The 10,610-nt window shown below is 42.3% G+C and overlaps 1 protein-coding gene across 1 annotated transcript in view; it reads left to right on the forward strand.

Moving 5' to 3' along the window:
* The first annotated feature begins 5,431 nt into the window (after window positions 1-5,431).
* The window catches only part of LOC123145477 (exocyst complex component SEC6), a 14,771-nt gene continuing 9,592 nt past the window's right edge, over window positions 5,432-10,610 (forward strand). The window contains exons 1-11 of the mRNA XM_044564904.1: window positions 5,432-5,754; window positions 6,708-6,746; window positions 6,912-7,000; window positions 7,110-7,200; window positions 7,352-7,441; window positions 7,549-7,628; window positions 8,309-8,401; window positions 9,065-9,091; window positions 9,360-9,467; window positions 10,189-10,327; window positions 10,419-10,466. Coding sequence (XP_044420839.1) covers window positions 5,632-5,754; window positions 6,708-6,746; window positions 6,912-7,000; window positions 7,110-7,200; window positions 7,352-7,441; window positions 7,549-7,628; window positions 8,309-8,401; window positions 9,065-9,091; window positions 9,360-9,467; window positions 10,189-10,327; window positions 10,419-10,466 — 927 coding nt within the window. The 5' untranslated portion in view covers window positions 5,432-5,631. The remainder of the gene's footprint in view (window positions 5,755-6,707; window positions 6,747-6,911; window positions 7,001-7,109; window positions 7,201-7,351; window positions 7,442-7,548; window positions 7,629-8,308; window positions 8,402-9,064; window positions 9,092-9,359; window positions 9,468-10,188; window positions 10,328-10,418; window positions 10,467-10,610) is intronic.

Below are 10,610 nucleotides of genomic sequence, written 5' to 3' on the forward strand. Positions count from 1 at the left end.
TGGAAAACAACATTTAAAACTAAGTTTGGTTTATATGAGTGGTTAGTCATGCCTTTTGGGTTAACTAATGCGCCTAGTACTTTCATGAGACTAATGAACGAAGTTTTACGTGCTTTCATTGGACGATTTGTGGTAGTCTATTTTGATAATATACTGATTTATAGCAAATCTTTGGAAGAACATTTATAACATTTACGTGCTGTTTTTATTGCTCTACGTGATGCACGTTTGTTTGGTAACCTTGCGAAGTGCACCTTTTGCACCGTCCGAGTATCTTTTCTTGGCTATGTTGTTACTCCACAGGGAATTGAAGTTGATAAAGCCAAGATTGAAGCTATTAAGAGTTGGCCGCAGCCCAAAACGGTCACACAAGTGAGGAGTTTTCTTGGACTCGCTGGTTTCTATAGACGTTTTGTGAGAGATTTTAGCACCATTGTTGCACCTCTCAATGAACTTACAAAGAAGGATATGCCTTTTGTTTGGGGTACCGCACAGGAAGAAGCCTTCACGGTATTGAAAGATAAGTTGACACATGCTCCTTTACTCCAACTTCCTGATTTTAATAAGACTTTTGAGCTTGAATGTGATGCTAGTGGAATTGGATTAGGAGGTGTGTTATTACAAGATGGCAAACCTGTTGCATACTTTTCTGAAAAATTGAGTGGGCCTAGTCTGAATTATTCTACTTATGATAAAGAATTATATGCTCTTGTTCGGACTTTAGAGACATGGCAACATTATTTCTGGCCCAAAGAATTTGTTATACATTCTGATCATGAATCATTGAAACATATTAAAAGTCAAGCTAAACTGAATCGTAGACATGCTAAATGGGTTGAATTCATTAAGACTTTCACTTATGTCATTAAACACAAGAAGGGTAAAGAAAATGTTATTGCTGATGCATTGTCTCGTCGCTATACTATGCTTTCACAACTTGACTTCAAAATATTTGGTTTGGAGACCATCAAAGATCAATATGTGCATGATGCTGATTTTAAAGATGTAATGCAGAATTGTAAAGAAGGAAGAACATGGAACAAGTTCGTTATTAATGATGGCTTTGTGTTCCGTGCTAACAAGCTATGCATTCCAGCTAGCTCTGTTCGTCTTTTGTTGTTGCAGGAGGCGCATGGAGGAGGATTAATGGGACACTTTGGCGTGAAGAAGACGGAGGACGTACTTGCTACACATTTCTTTTTGGCCAAAGATGAGACGGGATATTGAGCGTTTTGTTGCTCGCTGCACTACATGTCAAAAAGCTAAGTCACGACTCAATCCTCATGGTTTATATATGCCTTTTCTTGTACCTAGTGTTCCTTGGGAGGATATATCTATGGACGTTGTTTTAGGTTTACCTCGAACAAAGAAGGGGAAGAATAGGATATTTGTTGTCGTGGATAGATTCTCGAAAATGGCACATTTTATACCATGTCATAAAAGCGATGATGCTGTTAATGTTGCTGATTTGTTCTTTCGTGAAATTATTCGCTTGCATGGTGTGCCAAATACTATTGTTTCAGATCGTGATACTAAATTTCTTAGCCACTTTTGGAGATGTTTATGGGCTAAGTTGGGGACTAAACTGCTTTTTAGTACTACTTGTCACCCCCAAACTGATGGTCAAACTGAAGTAGTCAATAGAACATTGTCTACTATGCTTACGGCTGTTTTGAAGAATAATAAGAAAATGTGAGAAGAATGCTTGCCTCATATTGAATTTGCTTATAATCGTTCATTGCATTCTACTATTAAGATGTGCCCTTTTGAAATTGTGTATGGTTTCCTACCTCGTGCACCCATTGATTTGTTGCATCTTCCATCTTCGGATAAGGTTAATTTTGATGCTAAACAACGTGCTGAATTAATCTTAAAAATGCATGAGTTAACTAAGGAAAACATTGAGCGTATGAATGCTAAATATAAACTTGCTGGAGATAAATGATAGAAAATGTGTTGTCTTTGCACCTGGAGATCTTGTTTGGTTACATTTGTGTAAGGATAGATTTCCTGATTTGCGCAAATCAAAGCTAATGCCACGTGTTGATGGTCCATTTAAGGTGTTAGAGAAAATAAATGATAATGCATATAAACTTGAGCTGCCTGCAGATTTTGGGGTTAGTCCCACTTTTAACATTGCAGATTTGAAGCCCTATTTGGGTGAGGAAGATGAGCTTCTGTCGAGGACGACTTCATTTCAAGAAGGGGAGGATGATGAGGACATCAATACCATTGTTACACACACTGGCCCTACTGCTACATATACTGGACCAATTACTAGAGCTCGCGCACGCCAATTAAATTTTCAGATACTTTCGTTTCTTGGTAATGATTCTAATGTTCATGAGAATATGATGCTGCCTAAATTGGATACATTTGTTTTGCTTACAAATGAAGGGCCTGGCATGGATAAGAGGGATGAACGCTGGAGCAAGACCAAGCATGGAGAGGATGGCACGCGCAAGGGGACCAAGAACGGAGTTACAAGTGATGATTTCAGGACTTTGAAGCCACCATAATGAGTGCATGAAGCCTTGGACGAAATATATAAGATGCCACTTCATAAATTTCGTCCAAAGGCTATTCTAGGTGCTGCTTATTATTGGGCCAGGCCCATGTAATTTCGAAATACATAAGTATAGGCTGTTTTTAGAGTCCGTATGTGTGGGGAAACAAAATATAGGGTTGGTTTCGGACCCCTTCCCCAAGGGCCACGAAATTCCCCCTCTTCCTCCATATATACAGCCCTTAGGGCACCGTTTAGAGATTAAAGTTCGCCATAGCTGCAACTTCGCGTACTTCGTTTGTGTTCAACGACCAGACAAAGGCGTCACAGAACCCCACCTTGATCAATAAAGTTTTCCTCTTATATTCGCAATATCCAGATTGCAATCTTAGTTTCTTGCTTGTTCTTCGTTTGCCTGCAGGAAACAGACCTTCGTGGTGAGGTTGATCGTGCTCCGGCGTGGTCAATAACCTCTCGGAGTTGGTTTAGCGATTGCTAAGGCGCGACGTCCTCGCACGTTCGTAGTCGGATCGTCACAATCGATTTCCTCCAAAACGATAGCCACCATCTCATCAAAAGACGAGACACCTTTGCCTCTATCAGGCGAGGCGGCGGGCGGCTGTCTGGAGATGGAATAAGGTTCTCCCCGTTAGTCCTTATTCCGGTGGTGTTTCTAGCATCGTTGGAGGGCGTGTAGAGGTTTGTTTCCGTTGGATCTCGCGGGATTCAGTCGGTGTTTGTCTTCGGTGGATCCACGTGGATCCTGTCTTCGTTCGTCTGTGTTTGTGTATCTTTAGGTTGGATCCTTCCGATCTACGCTTCTCTTCATCAGCGGCAATTGTTGTTCTGGTGCGCTGGTCCTGTAGGGCCTTAGCACGACGACTTCCCGATTGTCTACTACAACAAGGTTTGCCTGTCTCCAAAGAGGGAGGGGTGAAGACGGCGGTGCGCCTTCGGCTTGCTCGAGTGCTAGTAGTTGTCGCTAGGTGGTCTGCGGATCTAGATATTTTTTTACTTTTGATGTTCTTTGTACTACCTTAACAGTTGATGAATAGATCAGAAGTTATTTTCGAAAAAACCCAGAGCTCAATACGAGAATCTTTGGAGAACCAACACAGTGTAATGTGTGTATCTCAAAAAGGGAAGAAAAGAGTGTTTGAGTTTTAGCATATAAACTTGTACTTCCTCTTATCCATATTTTTTTTGGTAGAAAAACTTTTGCTCTATTCATTTTTAATCATGACAGTACAACGATCATCAGAAATAATAAAAATTACATCCAAATTCATAGACCACCTAGCGACGACTACAAGCACCGAAGCGAGCCGAAGGCGCGCCGCCGTCATCGTCCCTACATCGTCGAAGTCGGGCACAACTTTTTGTAGCAGACAGTCAAAAAGTCGTTGTGCTAAGACTTCATAGGACCAGCGCACAAGAATAGCAACCACCGTGAAGAATAATATAGATCGAAAGGATCCAACCTAAAGACACACGAACATAGACGAACAACGACTAGATCCGAGCAAATCCACCAAAGTTAGATCCGTCAGAGACACACCTCCACACGCCCGCCAACGATGCTAGACGCACCACCGGGACATGGGCTAGGCGGGAAGACCTTTATTCCATTTTCAGAGAGCCACCACCGTCTCGCCTTTCTGACGAAGACACAAACCCTAACAAAACTCAAAGGAACGACTAAAAAGGGATCCCCGCAGGCGCTTGCCAGGATCCACCGCGTCCCTATAGCCCTAGGGGCACCGGAGATGAGGCGGACCTATGGCGGCACCAGCGAGAGGCATGAGCCCTAGCTTTTTCTGGAAGAGAAAGATGCAACTGTTTTGAGAATAACAACAAAATATGTGACAATTAATATGGATAGGGGGAGTATTAAAAATCTCTGTTGCATATTTAAAACAATGTATTATAATTTCCTCAAAAACTTTGTACTAAATCAACGACACTTATTTTGTGACGAAGGAAGTAATAAATAGTTAAACCCGGTAGTATTGGTACCGGCGAACGGAGTTGCTCGTGAGATATTTTTCTTTCTCCTCTCGCAAGACGACCAGGGAAAGCCTTCCTCCCCTCGATCTCCACTGGCGAGCCCGTGGATTCGCCTCCCCTCCATCCGCCGCTCTTGCGGCCGGTGGCGGGGAGTGGATTTTTGTTGCCTCGGATCCCTCTAGTAGATAGGCAGGGTTTTAGTTCTCGCAGGGGCGACGTTTGGACGTATGGCGACACTTCTTCTTCGAGTCAGTCTTCCTGTCTCCGATCCTCCTCAAGTTCGTCCATTAGGACGGATTTGACGAAGCTCCGGCATAGATTCCTGCCAGCTCCTCGGGGCGGCGAGGTTAGGGTTTCTCGTCGTGTGTACGCAACAACGATATTTTGTGTCAGGTTCTTCAGATCGATTCATTGAGTCAACGACGACGACTGCAGCTCCGAAGCGTTGGTCCTTAGGGACACATGCACGAAGACTTCCCGGCTGTCATCGACAAAGTCAGGCCGACTCCAGTATGGGAACGGCAACAGCGACGCGTCGGTGGCTCGTTCTGGCAGCGACAGTGGTCGTTCGGTGGTCCATGAACCTCGATATAATTTTTATTATGTTTGAGATGTTCTGTACGTCCGGTGAATCTTTTAACAGATCTATTTTTTTTGCCAAAAGAAACCCCAGTAGTAGTACAAAGTGAGCTTCCTAGAAAAGAAAGTGTGGATATTGCCCTCTCCTTCTCCCCGTTGGTCATCATCGGCCAGGCCGAAACTACACCACGCGGTCTGCGCCTGATTTTCCGTCATTTGAGAAACGATAATGCTGTCCAAGGACCAGACGCAGACTTCTTTTTTCCTTTTAATTTTTTGGAAGAAAACAACGAGATGGCAGTAGAGTTTATGAGCGAAGTGAGTTTCGTCGAAAGAAAGTGTCAGATCTCTCACCCCCGCCCTTCCGGTTAAAACACACCACACCCGACCACGCCTTCGTCGCGATCTCCGTTCCCCCGTTCCCCCACGCCCACCTCTCCCACCGTTCCGCCGGGCTCCTCCCACCCGCCCGCCTCGATTCGGAGGAGGCCAAGGCCTAGGGCGGCGGCGCGCGGGCGGCCGGCCGGCGCCAGCGGGTCATGGAGGATCTGGGCATCGAGGCCAAGGAGGCCGCGGTGCGCGAGGTGGCCAAGCTGCTCCCGTCCCAGGACCTCCTCTCCTCCATCGCCTCCATCAAGGCCGACTACCTCTCGCGGCAGCAGGTGATGCATGCCACGCGACCCCTCCCTCCCCCTCCCCCCTCCCCCACCCTCGGACCCGCCGCGGGTCCGCTCCTTCGCTGGTGTGCGGCCAATTGTGGCGGAATCTCATCTCAAGTAGCGGGCGAGTAGATTCGGTGAAACCGTAGAGGCTGGTAGAGAGGCATCGCCAAATTTCGCTCCGGATGGCTCCTGCATTCCCGCTGAAAAAAAACCCCACTCGCTCTGAATTACTATGCCATAGAATGGTTTGCCTCTGGCCCCGTGATTCTGCTGCGATTGACTTCGTGGTGGGATCACGGAAGGATATTGTTCTCAACTTGTGATGATTAGATTTAATAGCTAAATTACGATCGATGACTAGCTATTTATGCGCAATTGTGCTTGCTTAAGGTGTGGGAATTGTTCGAGGGGTCTCAGCACAAGCAAGCTGTTCGTGCGAACTGATGATGCTTGTGGAAATGCTTATATGATCTTTCAGGTTCAGCTGAGCCTGCATTTTTTGGATTTTGACCAAGTCTCACATGATTTCTGCTAGTCCTTTTCGGTAGTCAGAATTTTTGGTAGCTGAAGCTGGGGCTGTGACTTGTAGCTTCAAGTCCTCATGGGTTATTTCTCTCTCAAAAAACAATAATTCTTCATGGGTCATCTGTATCTTCTGTATGGCTGCGCCGTTCCTGCTCAAATGCGCACTACCACCAGTTGAGACGCAAGCAAAGCCATAACTGTTATTATGGCTTGAATTTGAGTTCACATTTCATTCAAAAGTATTTCTTATTTTTTGGTATAAATATGGCTATTTTTTTACATGAAAGTAAAAATAAGACGCCATGTGTTAAAAGGATACTGACATACAAAGATAAAAGATTACCATTGAGAATATTATGAATATGTTTACTATTTGAATCATTTTATACGCCTCCTGATTGTCTGACTATTTGTTACAAATTCTTCAGACAAATGATACTCAACTGAGTTCAATGGTGGCAGAACAGGTACAATTTGATATCTACTATGATCGCCAAACTTACTCATTTGAATACCATTATTGATCAGCTGGAGTCTGCCTAAGTTACAGTTTCTGATCCAGTCATTTGCACCCTTCATGTCTGTCTGCTGGATGATAAATACCTTTTGTGAATATATTTCAAAATTGACAGGTCGAGCAAGCTCATGCTGGCATCAGCGCTCTTGCGATATCCCAACAAACAATAAACAGTCTACGTGAGAACTTCATAGATATAGACAAGTAAGCTTGTTATCTTGGTTTTCACCTTTCCACATGCTTGTCACTTCTCGAGGCTGTATGTATGTTTTCCTTAATTTCTTACAGCTCTATTTATCATCAATGACGGCAGGTTGTGTCAGGAGTGTCAAACATTAATCGAGAATCACGACAGGATCAAGCTCCTTAGCAATGCAAGAAACAACCTGAACACAACTTTAAAGGTTTGCTGATTGCTGACCTTAATTTAACAATAGCACTGTACTATGACTCTACTTGCTATGTGTGAAGTATACTTTCTAACTTACCAACAGGTTGAGCTAACCAAGTTATTGAGCACGAAAAATTGATATATTTATTGTCAATGCGTGGTAGGATGTAGGAGGTATGATGTCTATTTCTGTTGAAGCAGCTGCAGCACGTGACTCCTTGAGCGATGACAAAGAGTTGATTCACACTTACGAGGTTGTTTCTTCTTCTTTGGCTTGTCAATTAACACAACAATTGGATAACCATAATGGTTATGTTCTAGTCATCTGACTTCTCTATGATCTTGCCTGTGATGAAATTAGAGATTAACAGCTCTTGATGGAAAGAGGCGTTTTGCTTTAGCTGCTGCTGGATCTCATAAGGAAGAAGTTGGCCGATTGAGGTGGGACCCCCTCTCTTAATCTGTATAACTAGGTACCATTGATAATTATGCGACGTATAATCCCTAGTTTTCCTTTTACCGTTGCCTTTCTTGTTAGAATGAGGTAAGCATTTTTAACCAAGGTTTGGTTCATCCTAAGCTCACATATCAAACATGCCAGTAGTGTTTAAAAGAAACTTCTACTGACTGCATATGCAACTGTAATCAACTAACACTGTCTATTTTTGAATTTCCGTCCATCTGTAAAACATGTACTCCCTCCGATCCATATCACTTGTCACTCAAATGGATGTATCTAGACGTATTTTAGTGCTAGATACATCCGTTTGAGCGACAAGTAATATGGATCGGAGGGAGTAGCTTATTTATCATCAATCTTGTATGATACCATTGCAGAAGTCAAAGTGCTATAACCGCTGACCTAGTAAAGACTAGTAAACACTAGTGTAAGAAAGCAAACTTATGACCCTCTATTGATCCACATCCGGATGACACGTTAGATTTATAAGATCGGCATAATGGGTCTTTTCTAAGACAGTTTGCGTAATTGAAATTGCCTGCAGTATGATAGCAAATGCTGTTAGGATAAGCAATAGATGTTATTTAAATCTTGCCTGTTGCCTGTATTACAATGAAATTCATATGTGTAAATCACTTGATGGTTCTTTTTCTTCCCACAGAGAATACTTTGAAGATGTTGATCGATCATGGGAAACATTTGAAAAGACATTATGGGGACACATCGCTAACTTCTTTAAACTTTCAAAAGAGAGGTACTGAGTTTTGTTATATGAACTTTGACTTTTTTATTAAGATGGTAAATGACTGAATCGCCTTATAGTCTTAAGTACACATGTTATAAAAACTGAGGCGATGTTTTGTTGGCATCCTTGTATTCTTGTTCCATCTTGAATTCTTCATATATGCTTTGTAGAAGGCAGATTACTTCGAAGACCTGATGAAATAATAGCTCTAATTTTTTGAAAGATTAAGCAAGACAAAATTCAAATTGTAGTAAGGATGAGGCAAGTCTTGAAATCCTTGGTCTAACATGAAGCAAAGAATGGAGAGTTGGAGACACTAAGGCAATTCTATGTTTAAAGCACTGTTATCATGCCTGTTTAACTTCTACTTTAAGCATGAGGCTGTCACTCGGGGGTTTGCTGCAAATATGATAAGTATATAGCTCTGGTGTATCATGGTACATCTTCTTATGCTCTGCAAGACTAACACGTCATTTCAATAGAACGAGAGTTTTCTTAAACAAGTTTTGTTCATACTTTATCAATTTTTAATTGTATATTTTTTACAAAATATGGGTGATCAATATTCCGAAGGTGAACTAAGATGCATGTACATGCTCTAATTATTATTAAAGGCATACAATGTGGAGTACAGCCTAGTATTTATACTTTCTCTTTCTTTCCCTTTTGCAGCCCTCAGACGTTGGTCCGCGCTCTAAGGTATAGCTTATCCTTACCATGTACTTCAATTATTATTAATACGTCAATGTTGAAGTTGAGTGGTTGAATACTGTTTCCCCATCATTACTTTTAAGGAGCGACAATTTGTGCTTCTTATCAGTTCTGATCTGTGATCAGGGAAATAGTACTGGAAATACAACATTTTTTGTGGTCAGAGAAGTTGTGTTGTCTTCGTTTCCTGTTTATCTTTTAGTTCACACACATATATTACTGCACATGATCCTACAAACTCAAATTCTTATGTCAGGGTTGTTGAAATGCAAGAGATCATAGACCAACAAGTTGCAGAGGAAGCAGCTGAGGCTGAGGGTGCAGGCGCTATGGCGACAATAGCAAACCAACGTAGAACGACAAAGTACACTACATTTCTTCTATAGAACATCTTTCTGTACTTCCAGTTCCAATAGGCAGTATGATTTCATACAGTTTCATGTTTGAGTAGCAAAGTTATAACATCTTTTTGGACACTGCATCTTTTATTGGTCATCATGCCCTTTACTTTTGTGCTAGCTTAAATGCACAGAAGATAGGAGTAGTACTTAGGCACTTTGTGTTCAGACAAGAAATCGCTCGTCCATGAACTTGTGCCTGGATCCAGTAAATGAATTCACGATCTGCAAAGGGGGCAGGAAACATGTCAGCTGTTGTAGTATATTGTCCTTATGGTCGTTGTATGATGTACTGTTTCACATACACATATAGTTAAAACTGCAGACTGGCTAGATTTGGGTTGACAGATCAATTAACTCAAGCTATCATATTATCTTTTGCACAACCTTGCCTATTTTCTTCTTTCTTGTAATGGCTATCTTCTGGAGCCATTGTATGGGTGTAGTCGACTTGCTTACTTTCAACAAGCTTGCTGAATCGCCTATATTGTATTGCTTTTCCGTCGTGTCCCACCACTTGGTCTAATGGTCTTATACAACTGTGCCTTTTCAGTCTATTGTTTGTTAGAGGTCTATTGAATATTGATAAACCGCTAACCAGAACATATGTGAGAACCTTGCAAAGTAGTACTTCTTTTGCGAGGTTATCTCCTATGGACTGATGATGATTTTGGTTCACTCTGGCAGAAAAGGTGCAGGGGCAGCATCTACCCCAAGAAATAGCACCCAAGAGAAATCAAAGACCCAGGGAAAGGGCTACAAGGATAAATGCTATGAGTGCATAGGGAAGGCTGTTGAGGCTCGCTTCGACAAATTGCTCACTGAGGTAGCACATTATGATCTTGGATTCAAGGCTTCATTGTGTGCTTATCACAGTCCATGCATTTGTAGCAGTTACTAATGTTTTGATCACGCAGCTTGTTTTCTCAGAAGATATGATGGAAGCTCTGGAGGAAGCTAAGGCAGTAAGTAATCTGACTTTTATACATGTTATAGTAAATCATAGCACAATAAAGAGAAGAAAAGTTTGAATGGTCCCCTCCTGAGAGTACAAACCGGACTTCTTAACTCCGTGTAATTGACAACCTGAGATGAGTGAGCTAGAATCC

This window comes from Triticum aestivum, chromosome 6D (assembly GCF_018294505.1).
Source record: "Triticum aestivum cultivar Chinese Spring chromosome 6D, IWGSC CS RefSeq v2.1, whole genome shotgun sequence".
NCBI classification, from domain to species: Eukaryota; Viridiplantae; Streptophyta; class Magnoliopsida; order Poales; family Poaceae; genus Triticum; species Triticum aestivum.